Source organism: Macaca mulatta, chromosome 14 (genome assembly GCF_049350105.2).
Source record: "Macaca mulatta isolate MMU2019108-1 chromosome 14, T2T-MMU8v2.0, whole genome shotgun sequence".
NCBI lineage: Eukaryota > Metazoa > Chordata > Mammalia > Primates > Cercopithecidae > Macaca > Macaca mulatta.
The window spans coordinates 117,582,426-117,601,221 of NC_133419.1; the positions used below are offsets into that span (position 1 = coordinate 117,582,426).

The 18,796-nt window shown below is 39.5% G+C and overlaps 1 protein-coding gene across 10 annotated transcripts in view; it reads right to left on the reverse strand.

The window, feature by feature from the left end:
* The window catches only part of SIK3 (SIK family kinase 3), a 299,785-nt gene that overhangs the window by 63,016 nt on the left and 217,973 nt on the right, over nt 1–18,796 (reverse strand). The window contains exon 1 of one of the 10 annotated variants that reach the window (XM_077964366.1): nt 3,395–3,508. The exons of the other annotated variants lie outside the window; for them this stretch is intronic. Coding sequence (XP_077820492.1) covers nt 3,395–3,482 — 88 coding nt within the window. The 5' untranslated portion in view covers nt 3,483–3,508. Of the gene's footprint in view, nt 1–3,394; nt 3,509–18,796 lie in introns of those variants that run through there. 10 annotated transcript variants of the gene reach the window in all.

Here is an 18,796-nt window from a genome sequence, read left to right on the forward strand (position 1 = left end):
GTGGCTCACACCTGTAATCCCAGCACTTTGGGAGGCCAAGGTGGGCGATCACCTGAGGTCAGGAGTTCAAGACCAGCCTGGCCAACTTGGCAAAACCCTGTCTCTACTAAAAATACAAAAATTAGCCAGGTGTGGTGGTTGGCACCTGAAATCCCAGCTACTCGGGAGGCTGAGGCAGGAGAATCGCTTGAACCCAGGAGGCGGAGGGTTGCGCCAGGGCCAAAATTGCACCACTGCACTCTAGTCCGGGTGACAAGAGCAAAACATGGTCTCAAAAAAAAACAAAAAACAAAAATCTTGCAAACTCCTTAGTTATTACAGTTTACTGTTTTTCATTTTATTACTGACTGCCACCCTTTGCTCTGCTTATGTTAATTCCCAAAGACACGTGATGCTTCAGGAATACTGCGTCAAGTTTCTTTTTAAAACACGCATGGAAAAGAATGGCAGACACTGTATATCAATGGGAAAAGGATAAATTTCTCAATAAGTGGCACAGGAACAATTGGTTATTCATATGGAAAACAATTACATAGGCTGCCTACCTCACACTCTATCCCAAATTAATTCCAGGTGGATTATAGCCCTAATGTGAAAGGTAAAACTATGAAGTTTTTATTAAAACAAAAAAAAGGAGAGATCTTTATGGCCTCAGGGGATGGAAGAATTTCTCAAACAAGAAACAAAAAGTGCTAATCATAAAGAGAAAAGTGGTAAACTTGGTTACATTAAAATTATGCCAAAATTTATACACACGTTAAAGAGAATGAAGTGAGAAACCACAAAGTGAGGGAGGATATTTGTAACATATAAAATAAAGGACTCGACTGGGCGTGGTGGCTTACTCCTGTAATCCCAGCATTTTGGGAGGCCAAGACAGAAGGACTGCTTGAGCTCAGCAGTTTAAGACCAGCCTGGGCAAATATACGGAGACCTCATATCTACAAAAACTAAACATAAATTAGCCAGGCATAGTGGTGTATGCCTGGGGTCCCAGCTACTCGGGAGGCTGAGGCAAGAGGATTGCTTGAGTCTGGGAAGTCAAAACTGCTGTGAGCTGTGATCATGCCACTGCACTGCAGCCTGGGTGACACAGTGAGACTCTATCTCAAAAACCAACCAACCAACCAATCAATCATTTAAAAAAACAAAACAAAAAAAAAACAAAGGACTTGTATCCAGACTACCAAAAAGAAGCAAACTCCTATAAATCAACAAGACCAATAGAAAATCCAGTAGAAAAATGAGCAAAAGAATATTGACAATTGACAAAAAACGGCCAAGAGACACAAAGAAGCTCAATCTTATTATTAAAGAGAAACAATAAAAAATTAAAACCACAACAAGATAATCATTACACAGTTGCCAGATGGGCAAAAATTTAAAAGTAGATAATAATAAGCACTGGAGAGGACATGGAGCAAGTGGAACTCTCACACCTCCTGGAAACAGTTCAGCATTACCAAATAAAAACTAAAAACACAAACCATAGGACCCAGCAATTTCACTTCTCAGTTTATACTCTTAAATGTTTAAGAATACACATTAATGTTTAAGAGTATACCAGGATAAATGTTTAGGAATGTTCGTTGCAGCTGTTAGTAAGTGCCCCAAACTGAAAGCAATAGGGGCTTTTGCTTTTAAAATAGCTATTAATAGGTACAATGGAAAAATAACTTGTGGTATATTCATATCATGGAATACTATGTAGAAATAAAACTGAATAAATCACAGCTATACAAACAACATGGATAAATCTCACAGACTGTTGGATGAAACAGACAAAAAATAATATAATCAATACGATTCTATTCATGTATCATTCAAAACAAGCAAAACTATATTGTTTAAGGATGGACCCACTACACATTATATTCAATATAAATAGCATCACTCGGAGCAAAACTCTTGAGTAATGCATTACATCAGTGGCAAAACTATTAAAAGAAAAAAAAATCTATAAGGTAGAGCACATAAGTGATTAACACAAAAGTAAAAAAAAAATTTTTTTTTCTCTTGGGGGAAGGATATGGTTGTGATGAGGTGTACAGTCTGGGCTGATGAAATTTTCTAGTTTTTTGACCTGAGTGCCAATTACTACACAGGTGTTTGCTTCTAGTGATTCCCTAAAGTGTATACAGATGCTTAAAGAAAATTTGTGTATATACATAATATTTCATAATAAATTAAAGATAAAAGAGAAAAGAATAGCTCCCTTTCCTCCTCCACTGCTATTTCTTGCCACTTGGAACCACTGCTCTGGGATCTAAGCTCCACAATCATTAGGGCTTTTGAGGGCAGAGATTTTCTCACCACTGATTTCCTAGGGCCTAGCACAGTGCTGAGAGGAAGAGAAAGCACTCAATAAATATCTTGCAAACAACTTACTGATTAACCAAGAACAGAGAGGGTGGGAGAAAGGGAAGAAAAGAGAGATACGGTTTGAAATAGGAAATGAATGTATCAGAACTCAGAGTGTAGGAACTGGGAACTACTTGGTAAGACAGAGATCTCAACTGAAGTTTTTGTTGAAAATAGCAATCTTCATATATGAAGAAAAACTAATCTAGGAAGAATATATACAATGATGATGTTTCTAGTTATCATTAAATATAATTCTAAAGTAGTAGTAAATATTTTAGTGATAGGTATAATCATTAATGCTAAAATGGCAATTAGGTATGAGCAATATGCTTATTAGTCACATGATTGAAAATATTAGTATTACTCCCACACTAATAACTATTTCTCAGTAACACATATTAGTAAGAGACAAAGCTAGTATACATTACATATAGTTAATTTAAAAATTCATTTTTGTCTATAATATCACTTGCTTCCTTAGTTCAAACAAGAGCTGTTAACAAAGAACACTAAAAAAAAATTGGTTTTCCTTCTTTTCCTTCAATATGTCCAACCTAAGGAAATTAGCAAAGGAAAAATCACAGCCAGAAAACAAGAAAAAAAAAAACCTAGATAATATTTTTAAAAACCTGTATAACTGAAAGTTGACATAGTTTTAGTAATCTTTCAGATAATCTTAACTCTCCCCTCACTTTCCTTAAGAACCTATTTTTTTTTCTGATTATAATCTTTAAGTTATTCAAATCCCAAAGGTAAGTAGCCAGTAAACACACAGTGCCTCATCATCTCTCCAAAACCCCAGGCACTTTGTATTTGGTAACTATCTTCCTTTTTTTTTTTTTTTGTCTCGCTCTATCTCCCAGGCTGGAGTGTAGTGGCGCGATCTTGGCTCACTGCAAGCTCCGCCTCCCTAGCAGCCGGGACTATAGGCACCCGCTACCACGCTAATTTTTTGCATTTTTAGTAGAGACCCCCGTCTTTTAGTAGAGACGGGGTTTCACCGTGTTAGCCAGGATGGTCTCGATCTGACCTCGTGATCCGCCCGCCTCGGCCTCCCAAAGTGCTGGGATTACAGGCATGAGCCACCGCGCCCGGCAGTAACTATCTTCTTTCACCATTCCAGAGCTAATATCTCTCTAAGGAACACTGAAGTGCTGTACTGCTCCAGCTCAAGTCAGCCTGGGAAAGAGAAAGGGACAATGCCTGGGATCATTCCCGCTGGCTGGATTCCAGAGGACACAAAGTAAACTAGACTACCATAAGCTGAAGTTTAGTTCACATGGCTCAAGATGAAGAGTGCTAGCAGGCCAAACACTGGGGAAATATAAAGGAAAAAAAAACCCAGAAGAATGACAACTTCAATAAAAGTGAAAAACAAGAACAAAACAAAACATTAAAAACACAGAAACTTAAGGCAAAGAAACGATTCCGTGTATGTTCAAAAGGTTAAGTAAATACACTTTATAGTTTTAGAATACAGTAATAAATGCCAAAGAAAAAGTGAGGATCGTGCTAATACCAAGAATTGGTGAGATCATAAAACAATATGGGGCCCAGTGCAGTGACACACACCTATAGTTCCAGCTACTTGGAAGCTGAGGCCAGAGGATCCCTGGAGCCCAGGAGTTCAAGGTGCAGGGAACCATGATCACACCACTGCACACCAGCCTGGGTGACAGAGTGAGACCCTGTCTTTTAAAACAAAACAAAACAAAAACAATATGGGGTAGATCAGGTAAATTATGGTACAGCTACTTGGTGTGCACTCATTAAAAATGATTAGGCCAGGTGCGGTGACTCATGCCTGTAATCCCAGCACTTTGGAAGGCCAAGGCAGGTGGATCACCTGAGGTCAGGAGTTAGAGACCAGCCTGGTCAATATGGTGAAACACCATATCTACTAAAAATACAAAATTAGCTGGGTGTGGTGGCACATGCCTGTAGTCCCAGCTATTTGGGAGGAGAATTGCTTGAACCCAGGAGGTGGAGGCTGCAGTGACCCGAGACGGTGGCACTGCACTCCAGCCTGGGCAAGACAGAGCAAGACTCTGTCTCAAAAAAAAAAAAAAAAGATGACTATATGGAGCAACATGGAAATATAAACTTGTATATACACTGATTATAAGTATGAAAAACATGCATAGTAAAAAGACAAAAGGAAATGCCTTCAAAATGTTAACAATGGTTTCAGAGGTGGGATTGCAGCTTGAATATGTAAAAAGGTTTTGTTGCTGTTTAAATTTTCTGTAGTGTGCTTACATTATTCTATAACTAAAATTTTTATTTTAAGTATAAAGACCTTAAGACATCATCTTGAACAATAAGAACAAAAACACTGAACAGTTAGTTTTACATAATTCTCAGGTACTGATGTCGATAAAATACTTGATATCCCTTACTGCTTATTTACTGGCAACGGGAAAGACCTACAGATGCAACATTCAAATGATGAATATTCTAAAGAGTTATGGAAGAACAGGGAGAAACAGAAGAAGCTGGTTAAGATGGATACGCACAGCTACACAACAGAAGCCACATGAGTGGAGCGAAGTTGGTCTCTTCATGTGGCCATGGTCATTTATTTCTCCACTCACAAGTGGCTCTCAATATAATTTGTTAAGTTGCTGTCCAACCCCCAGCACCCTGGTTGGTTAGCATTTGTCCGCAGGCTGAAATGGCAACTTAAATCCCTTTCTCTTAATACAGAGCAGGAGACTTTAACTCGAACCATATGACTATCTTCTAGGATGGCTTAAATACCAGAGCTTACTATTAATTTTGAGACTTGGAATTCTTTGTTGAAGGTGAGATCAGGAGCCTGGGGATATATAAGGTAGTGATAACTGATATCCCTAAAGATAAGTATATCATCAACTGGATATGTGTATGTGGTAAGGGAAAAGAGCAAAACGGGTGGCATTAATTTATAAATCAGGGCAACTGCAACAGGAAATTTTCTTATTTGGTCTACCTCTTTAGAGCAATGAACTTGACTTCTTCTTTGGTTAACCAAAGAACAATCCAAAGCAGATGTAAACAGATTAAGCACAACTTCCCAGCCAGTACTAGTGTTCTCAGTGTCTCCTAAGGCAATACAGTACAGCTTTGAGTGACAGCCAACCCTGCCTTCCAAGGGTAACTTGTGCTTCACTTCCCTGCCGTATAAGTAAACAGCTTGGAAGCGGGGAGCAGAGGGAAAAAGTGAAGTGGGAAGATATTTACTTATCCTAAATGAACAACCTCACCAAAAATCACTGTGACAAGATCCTTCATGTTTTCAAAGCTAAAAGCTTCTGAGGATTCACAATCCCAATACTGCATTTGCAATTAGAGACAAAGATGAAGACAGAAATAACTAGATCCTTAATTTCCAATTATTAGAAATTTCTAATAATTATAAATGCTGTTGCTAGAAATGACTCAAAGAACCAAAGATCGAGACTGGTGTAGAACAGCATATAAATAGGATTTAGAATGTTCTGTTGACTATTAAAATGGAACATGACGCTAATAAGGAACTAAATCTGCTTTTCCTATATAATGTCACTGGCCAAATCATGTGACCCAAAGGATTTATTTGAAATTGAACAAAACAAGAGTCAAGTGTGTGAATCTCAGAATTGTGGTAGTGATGAAGGATGGTTTCAAAGTTCTCAGAAGTCACAATATTAGTTCACTCTTAAAAACAGATCTTGGGAAGTCCTCAGTATTTAGTAATCACTTCAACCCCTGGCTGAACTTCCTCACTAGGAGCTAATAGAGAAGTAATGCCAAAAACTCCCGACTCACAGCCTTAGCATATATACACACGAGAAAATTCCTTCAAGGAAAAAAAAAATCAAGTAATCATCTTATTTGGGGAGAGATTTGGACCAGCATTAGATTGGCGTTTCCAGTGAGTGACTTATGTTTTTTTTTTTTTTTTTTGAGACGGAGTCTCGCTCTTTCACCCAGGCTGGAGCGCAGTGACTTGATCTCTGCTCACTGCAAGCTCCGCCTCCCGGATTCACGACATTCTCCTGCCTCAGCCTCCCAAGTAGCTGGGACTATAGGCGCACACCACCACGCCTGGCTAATTTTTTGTATTTTTAGTAGAGACGGGGTTTCTCCGTGTTAGCCAGGATAGTCTCCATCTCCTGACCTTGTGATCCGCCCGTCTCGGCCTCCCAAAGTGCTGGGATTACAGACGTGAGCCACCGCGCCCGGCCAGACTTATGTATTTTTATCCCAAAACACCTTAGCAGGTAGGAGAGCTGAACTTAGCTATTTTAAATGAGGTAATAAACCAATCTTCTCCATTCTATTTATTCTAGATAGCAACATCCAACCCTTCTCACACAAACCTCCAAACACCTCCTCAATATAGAATCTTTGCATCAAACTTAGTACTGACTAGATGTATAAAGGAAAGGATTATGAGACACTTTCTACAACACATGCAAACAGTACTCATTGGAATTCTTAAAAACATTAATGAGTATATCATAGTCATGATTTTAAAGAATATCAATAAGAACAATAAAAGCCTAATCATTTAATCAGGTAAGTTTCTAATAATGACAGGTGAGCATGGTATACAAAATTTTAGTGTGCCTTTTACAGAACATGATGAATCAGTGTCCCCTTAAATTCTCTTGAATCACTTGAACCCAGGAGGCAGAGCTTGCAGTGGGCAGAGATCAGGCCACTGCACTCCAGCCTGGGTGACACAGTGAGACTCTGTCTCAAACAAACAAACAAACAAAACAAAACAAAAAAAAACATTTTCCAAATTAAAAACTAAGACATATGGTCTGATAAGCAGAAGCCTACTTTTAGAGAAAAGAAGATAGGATTGTCACTTAAGAAGCTCTAAGGTGTTACCTAGAAATTAAGAGTAGGTAACAAAATACTATCTTAGATCAAAGCTAACAAAAAAACAAAAACAAAAACAAAACCTCGAAAGCTGACATCTGAAAAGTAACGCAGCTGAAAGGTAATGTAAAAATATGATAATGGGAATAAAGTACTCCCCTCCTCTTTTTTTTTTTTTTTTTTTTTGAGATATAGTCTCACTCTCTCACCCAGGCTGGAGTGCAGTGCCACCATCTCGGGTCACTGCAGCCTCCATCTCCTGGGTTCAAGCAATTCTCCTGTTTCAGCCTCCCAAGTAGCTGGGACTATAGGCATGTGTGATCATACGCAGCTGATTTTTGTATTTTTAGTAGAGACAAGATTTCACCATATTGGCCAGGCTGGTCTCAAACTCCTGACCTCAGGTATCTGCCCACCTGGGCCTCCCAAAGTACTGGGATTACAAGTATCAGCCACCACACCTGGCCTCCCTCCTCAATTTTTTGATGGACCACAAATGTATTCTCAGTACAAGGTGAACAAGACAGATATGGTCCCTGCCCTCATGTAGCAGATTAGTCCACTGGGGGAGACACACATGAAACCAGCACACATGTAACTATATAATTATAACCAATGGATGAGTTTTAAGGAAAAGTTCCAGAGAGGCAATTGGTATATTCTAGAGAAATGGGGCTTTCCTGAAGAAGATTCTATCAACAGTTCAGAGACTCTCTCAATCTGATCAAGAAAACCATGTTACACTTGGATTAGAATGTAAAGAAATCAGTATAGTTACCTTTTATTTTCCAACTTTTCTGACTGACGAACTCCTTTCAAAGGAATGTATTATCTTAAAAACCTCCCAGGAAAGAAATTTTAAAAATAATGTTGTCATTTTTGTATGATTTATGATACAGAAGTGACTTTAGCTAAAAGACATTTTATTTTACATCAGTACATTAAAAATTAATTTGAAAGTTCACTATGAATTTTAAGACAAATTCATATTATCCCATCATACAAGTGACCACACTATTTATTTTAATTATGCAAGAAAAAGTATTTATTTAAAATTGATATATCATGTTTAGTAGGAAGCCATATATATGTGTGTGTGTGTATTTTTTTTTTTTTGATGGGGCGGGGGGTGTGGGCAGTGGGATAGAGACGGGGTCTTATTATGTTGCCCAGGCTGGTCTCAAGGGATCTTCCAGCCTTGGCCTCCCAAAGTGCTGGGATTACAAGCATGACCCACTGTATCTGGCTCTGGAAGTCACAAATATACTGAGATTATAATACACAAAATAGATGAATACTTCTCATGACCTAGGATTTGGAAGACTTACATGTTTGAACCTAAAAACCAGACTTGATTATATGAATTATTTTTGTGCTTTGTTTTTAAATAATGAAACGGATTAACAAATACTGGGTTATTACTTACTAGCACTTATTTGTAAATAATACACTATGAATGTAGATAGCCTTTATTCCCAATAAATCAAACTGGATATAACATATATAGAGAGATATAGATACGGATATGTGTGTAAAAAATGTGTATACATGTGGTATATACATATTTTGTGTGTATGTATGTAATGTAACATTTTAAAACTTTGTTTTTTCAGGCCCTAGAAATACCATTTGATGTGCTGTATAAGAATTATGGCCAAATGAAGACAATTCATGAATTTGGTGAAGGTTGTCTTGAGGCATTATAGAATTATCATTTTTATCCTCATCAGTTTGAATTTCAACATTAGTGTTCTTTATGCTTTATATAATCTAGTGATCCATAACAGATGTAAACTTAATAAAATACAATGAAAAACTGCACCCTGGTCAAAGCTATTATGATAACCAACTACTTGAACAATAAATGGAATGACCAAGTCATAAGCATGCTCATTAGCATCCTGCCAGCAGGTAGACTCAATTTATACTCAGAGGCTCTCAAACTATTCCTTTAAGAAGGGTGGAAAGACCTAAGTAATTATTTCATGTATTAACGTCTAAAAAATAGAAGAATCCTTATCACTTTGTATGACATGAATCTCTTGGAATATTGAGAATCTCTGAGGATTCAGAAATCACTGGCTGGGAAAAGATCCTGTATACTACTTGAGGTGGTAAATTAAGGATGGTCTGTGTATAGTCTCCGCAAAGATGAGCCAAAGACCACACAAATCAGGATATTTTAAAAAGATTAGATGAAATACCCATGCCTACCACTAGCAAACTGACTTTCTGATGCTAAGAAAACTGATACAGATATTATATTCCCTCTCTTATGATTTTAAGAGAACTGATAAGGTATATTTCAGAACTCATAAATGACAACCAGATTCTGATAATAATGGGGACTTTTACTAATATTCTGCCACCTTGCAAAGGCTTGCCTAAAAAGTCAGCCTCACTCTTTTTGACATCGCTTTAATTTTAAATTTCTATAATATCACATTAAAAGAATGTTTCAGGTCAGGCACAGTGGCTCATGCCTGTAATCCTAGCACTTTGGGAGGCTGAGGCAGGAAGATCGCTTGAGCTTAGGAGTTCAAGACCAAACTGGGCGACAGAGCGAGACCTCATCTATACACAAAAAGTAAACATTTTTATTTATTTCTTTATTTATTTTGAGAGACAGGGTCTCGCTCTGTCGCCTAGGCTAGAGAGCAGTGGTGCAAATCAAAGCTTACTGCAGCTTCAACCTCTGGGGCTCAAGCAACCCTTCGATCTCAGCCTCCTGAGTAGCTGGGACTACAGGTGCGTGCTACCACGCCTGGCTTCCAACACACTTTACACAATAAAGCCTCCCTCAGAATCAGAGTGAAGGAGCACTCTGAGTGATCTGTTAGTCCCTTCCCAACATCAACTTGCATTTGAAGAGCTTACGATCCTCATGAGGAAATATGATCTTGGGCAGACTTACATAAAAGTTCTTAGAGTTCCTATAAGAACTCTAAGTTTCTATAACTTTTCTATAGTTCTACAGTTCTTCTATAGCAGATATAGTTTCTATATCCACTAATAAAAGTAAAACACTACTCTAAATGGATAGAATATCAATGTTCTTCTAAAATATCTTAAACTAAAAACTACAGGTAAGAGGCTGGGCATAGTCACTCATGCTTGTAATCCCAACACTTAGGGAGGCGGGGTAAGAAGATCCCTTGAGCTCAAAAATTCAGGACCAGCCTGAGCAGCAAAACAAAATCCCATCTCTACAAAAAATTTAAAAATTAGCCAGGCATGGTAACAAATACCTGTAGTCCCAGCTACTTGGGAGGCTGAAGTGGGAGAATCCCCTGAGCCCATGAGTTCAAGGTTACAGTGAGCTATGATTGCACCATTGCACTCCAGTCTGGGTGACAGGGAGGGAGAGAGGGACTGAAGGGAGGAAGAGAGGGAAGGAGGGAGGGAAGGAAGAGAAAGAGAGAGAGAGAAAAGAGGGAAAGACAGAGAGGAAGAAAAGAAAAAAAAAAGAAAGGGGGGGAGAGGAGAGGAGAAGAAAAGAGAGGAGAGGAGAGAAGGAAGGAAGGAAGAGAGAAAAGAGAGAGAAGGAAAGAAAGGAAGGAAGGAAGAAAGAAAGAGAGAGAGAAAGAGAAAGAAAACAGAAGAGAAGGAGAAGAAGGAGAGAGGGAGGGGGAAAGGAAGAAGGAAGGAGAGAAAGAAAAGAAAGAAAGGGAGAGGGAGAGGAGAGGGAGGGGAGGGAGTGAGGAAGGAAGGAAGGAGAGGAAGGGAAGGAAGGGAAGGAAGGAGAGAGAAAAGCGAGAGAAAGAAAAGAAAGAAAGAAAAAGAAAAACAGAAGAGAAGAGAAAAGAAAAGAAAGAGAAAGAAAACAGAAGAGAAGGAGAAGAAAGAGGGAGGGAGGGAAGGAAGGAAGGAAGGAAGGAAGGAAGGAAGGAAGGAAGGAAGGAAGGAAGGAAAAGGAGAAAGGAAAGGAAAGGAAACAAACTATAGGTTAAGTGTACACCGAATTTCCTTAAACCATACCTTGCTTGCTAGAGATTTTTCAAAGCTGGCATTTTCTGCAGCTTCAATAAAATGCCGATAAACTTATTTTTCTGTGTTCTAGATATTATACAGATTAAGATGAAACTTTGGCTTTTAATCATCACTGCTCATGTTTTATTTATATTTTCAGTTTCATTTTAATGGGCAAGTTACAATAATTGTGTATATTTACAGGGTACATCGTACACGTTATGATATATGTATACACTGCGGAATATCACTTCACATACTTACGGATCCACACTTTATTCAATGCTATGCCCAACACAGTCTCAGAGACAAACAGCATTCTGAAATTTCCAGATGCTTTGGTAGGTCAGAAGCACATGCCATCCACCCTCTTACACTCCGCTCAACTCCCTTTCCCTGTAGAGGGAGGAGGCAAGCTTTCGGGCTCAGGCTTCTCCCACGCTTTTTTTTCCACCCCCCACCCCCTACAAGGCCTCAAAGCAAAAGCTTCCATTTCTTTTCTGCCCTTTGCTTCTCTCCCCTTTTCTATTCTCAACTTCTCAATCCCCCTTTTTCTAATTATCCCCAAAATAAGTGACATGCAATTAATACATAATGGCATGAAAATCCTTGAGGCTGAGGAAAAGTAATAGAGAAGTCACTTCACACAAGCTAGAAGTGTGAGTAAGAGGAGTCTATGGTTAAGCATCAAATTCTTGATTCTCAGCTTATCAGGCTGGCCTCTGTTTACACAGCCTCAGGTGTCACACTTCGGTGTTTCAAGAGTTACATGAAACCATAGGCTACATACAGTGCACCCTCCCGTAACATCAACGTTTTTCTGTGTTAAACTAAGTTAATAATCTTTTTTTTTTTTTTTTTTTTTTTTTTTGAGACGGAGTCTCGCTCTGTGGCCCAGGCTGGAGTGCCGTGGCCGGATCTCAGCTCACTGCAAGCTCCGCCTCCCGGGTTTACGCCATTCTCCTGCCTCAGCCTCCCGAGTAGCTGGGACTACAGGCGCCCACCATCTCGCCCGGCTAGTTTTTTGTATTTTTTTTAGTAGAGACGGGGTTTCACCGGGTTAGCCAGGATGGTCTCGATCTCCTGACCTCGTGATCCGCCCATCTCGGCCTCCCAAAGTGCTGGAATTACAGGCTTGAGCCACCGCGCCCGGCCAATAATCTTAATATTTAAAAATATAGATATGACATTAAGTAGAATACAAATTTGTAAAGTTCTAGTCTCAGGAATAGGATTCAAGAGAGATAATATTTCAAATTTTATTTTCCCAAGGATCAACATAAAGGAAGGTTATTTAGCAGCTTCTTGGTAATGGTCATATGCCACTTCAGGGCGAGAACACAGGTCTAGCTGTTAACATTCCTAGACTCTATTATGACCTGAATTCAGGACAAACACAAAGGCCTCTATGGTCTCAATTTATTGGACGTGTCAACCTGTGAGGTGCAATGAATGACAGCCTAAAAAAAGGGCGTTAGAATCATGAAATAAAATTTAGATTGACATAATGAATACCGCATAACTACTTCCTGTGACCAGTCAGAGACACTGTCAATCATCACACTGTGGAAGGGTACTCAAAAATCCAAGGTTTCCAACCTTTCTTTTCTATATGATGGTACCTCAGTATAGTCATACTAAGGGTAAAAGGTCAATTGAGTTAGGAAATGTTTTAATTTCTCCCTAAAAAAAATAAAATGATCTAGCTCTCACTGCATTAAGGTCAAAATTTTCCATAGTACCTTAAATCCATGCTCTGAAAATTCTTTCCAGAATATTAGCATTTCTATAGTTGCATTTCTGATCTTTGCTGTCTACTGATTGCCAACTAAAACAATAACACGGGAGTGGAAACGATCTCATGGAGACCATTCTGGGAGTCGACATTTAAAGACAAAAGTTTCCAACTTCCTTAGGTTTAAAAAAAAAGTTTCCACAATTTTCAAAACATTCTCATAACGTCTGAGTATTTGAAAGAAATTTTCTTCAGGGAGTAAGCCAGCTACATTTCAGGTTTTTCTTAGGCAATCTATTTTTTTTTTTTTTTTTTTTTTGAGACAGAGTTTCACTCTTGTTGCCCAGGCTGGAGAGCAATGGCACGATCTTGGCTCACCGCAACCTCCGCCTCCTGGGTTCAAGCGATTCTCCTGCCTCAGCCTCCTGAGTAGCTGGGATTACAGGCATGCGCCATCATGCCGGGCTAATTTTGTATTACTAGAGACGGGGTTTCTCCATGTTGGTCAGGCTGGTCTCAAACTCCCGACCTCAGGTGATTTCGCCCACCTCGGCCTCCCAATGTGCTGGGATGACAGGCGTCAGCCACCATGCCCGGCCTAGGCAATCTATTTTAAATATAGCCACCTTGCTACTTAAATCTTTGGGGACAAGGACATTAAAATTACTTTCAAATAGCAATACAGCAACCATTTTTAAAACACCATTTTTTTGATAGTTTAATATAATCCGTAAGAAAATTTTATTTTTTTCTAAACATATCTTTCAAAATTTCCTCTTCCTGGCCAAGATACATGATTGGTTATCTGGTCCTAGAAATTCTCGCTTGCTTTCTCTCTTGAATTTGTTGCCGTTTTCTTCCTTTGCATGTCTACTGCCACCATCACCCTCATGCAGGATTTTACCATTCACAGCCTTTAACTGGCCTTCCGATTGCCAGGAGGCCCTTCCCTTCCCTCAGCTTCCAGCTTTTTGCCTTCTCCATACTGAATTGGATTAATAAGTCTTACATTCAAATGATCTCAATCTAGTATAAACATTTACCTCTCCTGCCTTCTTGGGGAGACTCCCCTCCTTTAACCTTCCCTTTCACTGAGCTGCTCATCCTTTTTTTTTTTTTTTTTCAAATAGACCTTGTGCATTCTACTGCTGCCCATGCTGCTCCAGCTCAGTGCCCACTGGAACCTAAATGAAATCCCACATCCTAACCACATGCAACCGGCCTTTGCCATCTCTCTCATCCCAACTTCTTCCACTTCCCATTTTATCTATTATCTCCAGCCATGCTGGACTTTCTTCTACCCCTTTCTTCTATGTTGAATTCATCTCTCTCAGGCCTTCGCAGTGTTCTTCTTTCTGCATGGAACATTTTGAAGATCCTGGCTAAAAGCAGTACCTCTCACACAAATCATTCTGCCATGTTACTCGAGTTTATCTTTGTCACAGCTCTACGAGAGCTTATTTGTATTTACGGTCTATTTCTCTCCATTAGAATGTTAGTTCCAAGGGGTTATCTTACTGGCTGCCGTACCCCGTGCCTAGATCAGTGTCTGCAACTGACAGGTGCCTTATTAACACTTGATGGAATTCTCTCCTTCACACCTGATCACCTAATCACATGACACTGGACGCACCTCAAATGCCACGTCCTTAATACAATATTCATGTCCTCATCAGTACTGCCTGAACTTCAGTTCGACAAAGCTGGGGGGCACCTGCTACAGAACGGGCAGGTATGAGCCAGCAGGAGTGTGACAATAAACAGGACATGGTTACAGTCCCTGTGGAACTGACAATCTGGTGGAATCTTACAAACTAAGTAGTTCTATCATCCTCTGAACTCCTATGCTAATTAGACTGTACAATTAATGTGATAATGAGTCATGACGTGCCTTGTAACATCTCTTCTATTGTATCCAACTATAATTTGGTAGCTGTTAAGGGTACTGTCATCCAGCGATGCTGGCTCCATGCTGACTGAGCTGCGTTGTGCCTCCCCGTCCTTCCACTGCCCCTCTGTGGATCCTTACACGTCTCAGGCCAGAAAAGTTAAAAGTCGGAGGCCAAGAATCCTATTCGTTTCCCAGCATGGGGATTCTCTATACCTTGCTTGGGTGCTCTTTACAAGAAATTCAGAGGTTTTGGAGAGTTAAATGTGCCAGAAGATGAAGAGATTTTAATAAGCTATATTTGCATGCCAAATAATAAAATTGGGTGATATATGTAAAAATGCTTTGTGAGGTACATTATAGATATGCAAAGCATAATTTTGGTGTTACTAGCTTTTCAAAGATCTAAATGTTTGCTGCCCAAATAGCCTGAGTTCTTTAGGGCTGGAGTCATGTTTCACACTTCTTTTTTCTCTTCTGTGCCATTATGTAAGGAGGCTTCATTAACAGATAAGATTCTAGATTACCTCCACAAATTCTTAGTTCTAGACTTGGTGACTGCCTTTACAAATAAAATTCTTTTTTTTTTTCTTTTTTCTTCTTAATAAAAAGGAGATGGAATCTCACTATGTTGCCCCAGGTCTCAAAATCCTGGCCTCAAGTGATCTTCCCACTTCGGCTTCCCAAAGTGCTGAGATTATGCGCATGAGCCACCTCTCCCTGTCGTAAAGTTCTTTATTCTGAAAATGATCAAAGCTGCTTCTGTATTACTAATCACAGAAACATCTTTTTAAAAATTCTACAGAAGACAGGTTTGCTACTGCCATTAAGAACATGGATTTGTTATTAATAATTCTAAAACCAGAAATAAAACAAAGTTATTCACCTGGGCTTTATTCTCTCTAGAAATAGAACTAGAACAAAAATTCATAAATAAGAATTAAGTACAAAAAAATCATAAACAATGGAATAATGGTTCAATCCGTTTTTTTTTTTTTTTTTTTTTTTTTCAGTAGACAAGGTATCACTATGAGGCTAGACTCAGACTCCTGAGTCCAAGTGAGACTCCTGCCTCAGCCTTGATCTCAACTAGCTGGAACTACAGATGCATGCCACCTTGCTCAGCTGAATCTTATAATATTTATAACTGAACATATAACTTGTACTATAATTATAACTTATAATATCTATGACTAATATCTACCTATCTAGGGAACATTTATTCTCTTGAAGAGAACTAGTATGGACAGTTGTGATAGCTACCTTTTTACAGTATCAAATATCAAATGTAGGCCAGGCATGTGGCTCATGCCTGTAATCCTAATACTTTGGGAGGCTAAGGAGGGAGGATTGGTTGAGGCCAAGAGTTTGAGACCAGGCTAAGCAACATAGTGACACCCCATCTCTACAAAAAATTTTTAAAATTAGCCAGGTGTGGTGGAACATGCCTGTAGTCCCAGCTACTCAGGAGGCTGAGGCAAGAGGATCACTTGAGCCCAGGAGGTTGAGGCTGCAGTGAGCTATGATTATGCCACTGCATTCCAGCCTGGGCAACAGAAGGTGACCCAGTTTCTTAAAAAAGAGAGGGAAGGGGTGGTCATAGTGGCTCACACCTATAATCCTAGCACTTTGGGAGGCCAAGGCAGGAGAATCGCTTGAGGCCAGGAGTTTGAGACCAGCCTAGGCAACATAGTGAGATCCTGTCTCTACAAAACAAACAAATAAACAGTATCAAATGTAAATCACCACATTAATACAAAAAGTAAAAATAAATTAATGTAAACACAAATATCCATAGACCGATTTATTCATCTTCTACACGAAACTGGATGCATGATTACTTTCATTAAAATCACTTAAACAATGGCATAAAGAAAACATGAGTCTTTTATACTTCCTGAGTTTTATTAGTTCCAAGTTATTTTGCTACTATAACATATATGATTATTTTAAAGATGAACTACTTAAGACTAACTTCTCCTTTTCTTTTTCTTTTTTTTTTTTTTTTGAGATGGAGTCTCGCTCTCTCGCCCAGGTTGGAGTGCAATGGCGTAATCTCGGCTCACTGCAACCTCTGCCTCCTGGGTTCAAGTGATTCTTCCATCTCAGCCTCCCGAGTAGCTGGGATTACAGGCATCCGCCATCATGCCCAGCTAATTTGTGTACTTTCGTAGAGACGGGTTTTCACCACGTTGGCCAGGCTGGTCTCAAACCCCTGACCTCAGGTGATCTGCCCGCCTTGGCCTCCCAAAGTGCTGGGATTACAGGCGTGAGCCGCCAAGACTAACTTCTTAAAATAAAACCAAAAAAACCTTTTTCTCTCTCGCATGTTTCTTTCATATATAGTAGTTTCTTCTTACTGAGATTTAAAATACTTTACCAAAAGGGAGGCCATTGAAAAGATCAGGAATCTGAAAGTTACTTTTGGCTTTTAGAATTAAAGTTGATTTCGTTACCTATCTGACCTCATCCTGTCAAAAACATCCAACCTACCTCTCCAAAATTAGTCATGTTCTAGTTGGCTTCAACTAGAAGTATTTCTCCCACTAGTCCATTAAGTTCAAAAAAGAACTGGGAGGTGAGAATGAGAATTCTATTTAATTTATGTGCAAGAAAGGAGGTTCAGGCAATGACTGAGAAACTGAGTAATGATGGCATGTAAGAGAAAGAATGTATGAGCAAAGCTAATGTTAGGTATTGTAGCAGGCCGCAAAACTAGAGGTGCTCATATATTTTTTTGTTTTGCTCTTAAAACAAATAATAAAAATGTACACTTTGGGTTAATGAACTTAAAAATCTTGCCAAAGTATATGTGTTAACACAGAGAGAGCCCAAGGCTGGCTGCCAGCACTCCGCAGTCTGTAATTACATATCAGCAGGTAGACACTCTCATTGTGACTCCTTGAATTTAACTATTAACAACAACAACAAAAAAAACCTTTAAAAATCTCCTTACCCAAATATTTCAGTAGAGTTTCCAATTTCAATTATCAATAATCTCTGTTTTTACTCTGAGTTTCTCAATGTAAAAACTAAAGGATATAGAAATTTCCTTAATGGCCAGGCGTGGTGGCTCAGGCCTATAATCCCAGCACTTTGGGAGGTTGACGCAGGCAGATCCCACGAGGTCAGGAGTTCAAGACCAGCCTGGCCAACACAGTAAAACTCGTCTCTACTAAAAATACAAAATATTAGCCGAACTTGGTGGCGCATGCCTGTAATCCCAGCTACACAGGAGGCTGAGGTAGGAGAATCGCTTGAACCTAGAAGACAGAGGTTGCAGTGAGCGGAGATCGCACCACTGCACTCCAGCCTGGGCAACAGTGTGAGATTCCATCTCAAAAAAAAAAAAAAAAAAAGAAATTTCTTTAACTAAATCAAAATGATCCTAAATTCAAAATCAAGAACCAAGGGACCATTAAGAAAATTTTTAACTTTGGGTCAGCGGAGGGAAAATAAAACTAGAGAATATAAAGAGGGCCTTCTTTTTGTTTTGTTTTCTACTGAAACTTACTATTTGCCATTAAGAACTGCAAACTATACTACTAAGAATGAACAACATTCCCTTCATTAAGACTTTTTCAAAACACACAAGACAAAACTCCCCTTTGGTCAAGGTGTTCCACACACTCCCACTGCAGCAGGCCCCACAGCTCCCAGTACAGTGGCGCACCACGGACTCGGATGCAGAGCCCAAGGAATGGAGATCATCCCATCCTTCCCTCCTTCCCCACCGCAACTACACCCAAGGGAGAAAGGATACGAGGAAATAAACTATGTCTTCAATGCTTGGGGTAGTGGGGGTGTCCTCTGCTACCCAGGTGGGCCAGTCAGTGCAGAGTGGGTGGCACGTGTCCACAGGGCCTTCTTTTAACTCACTACCCTAATCTATAATCCAAAGAGCCTTACAACGACATCTGTGGCATGTTGAATAATGGCCCCCAAAATACATCTATATCCCAATCCCCCATACTTGGGAATGTGTT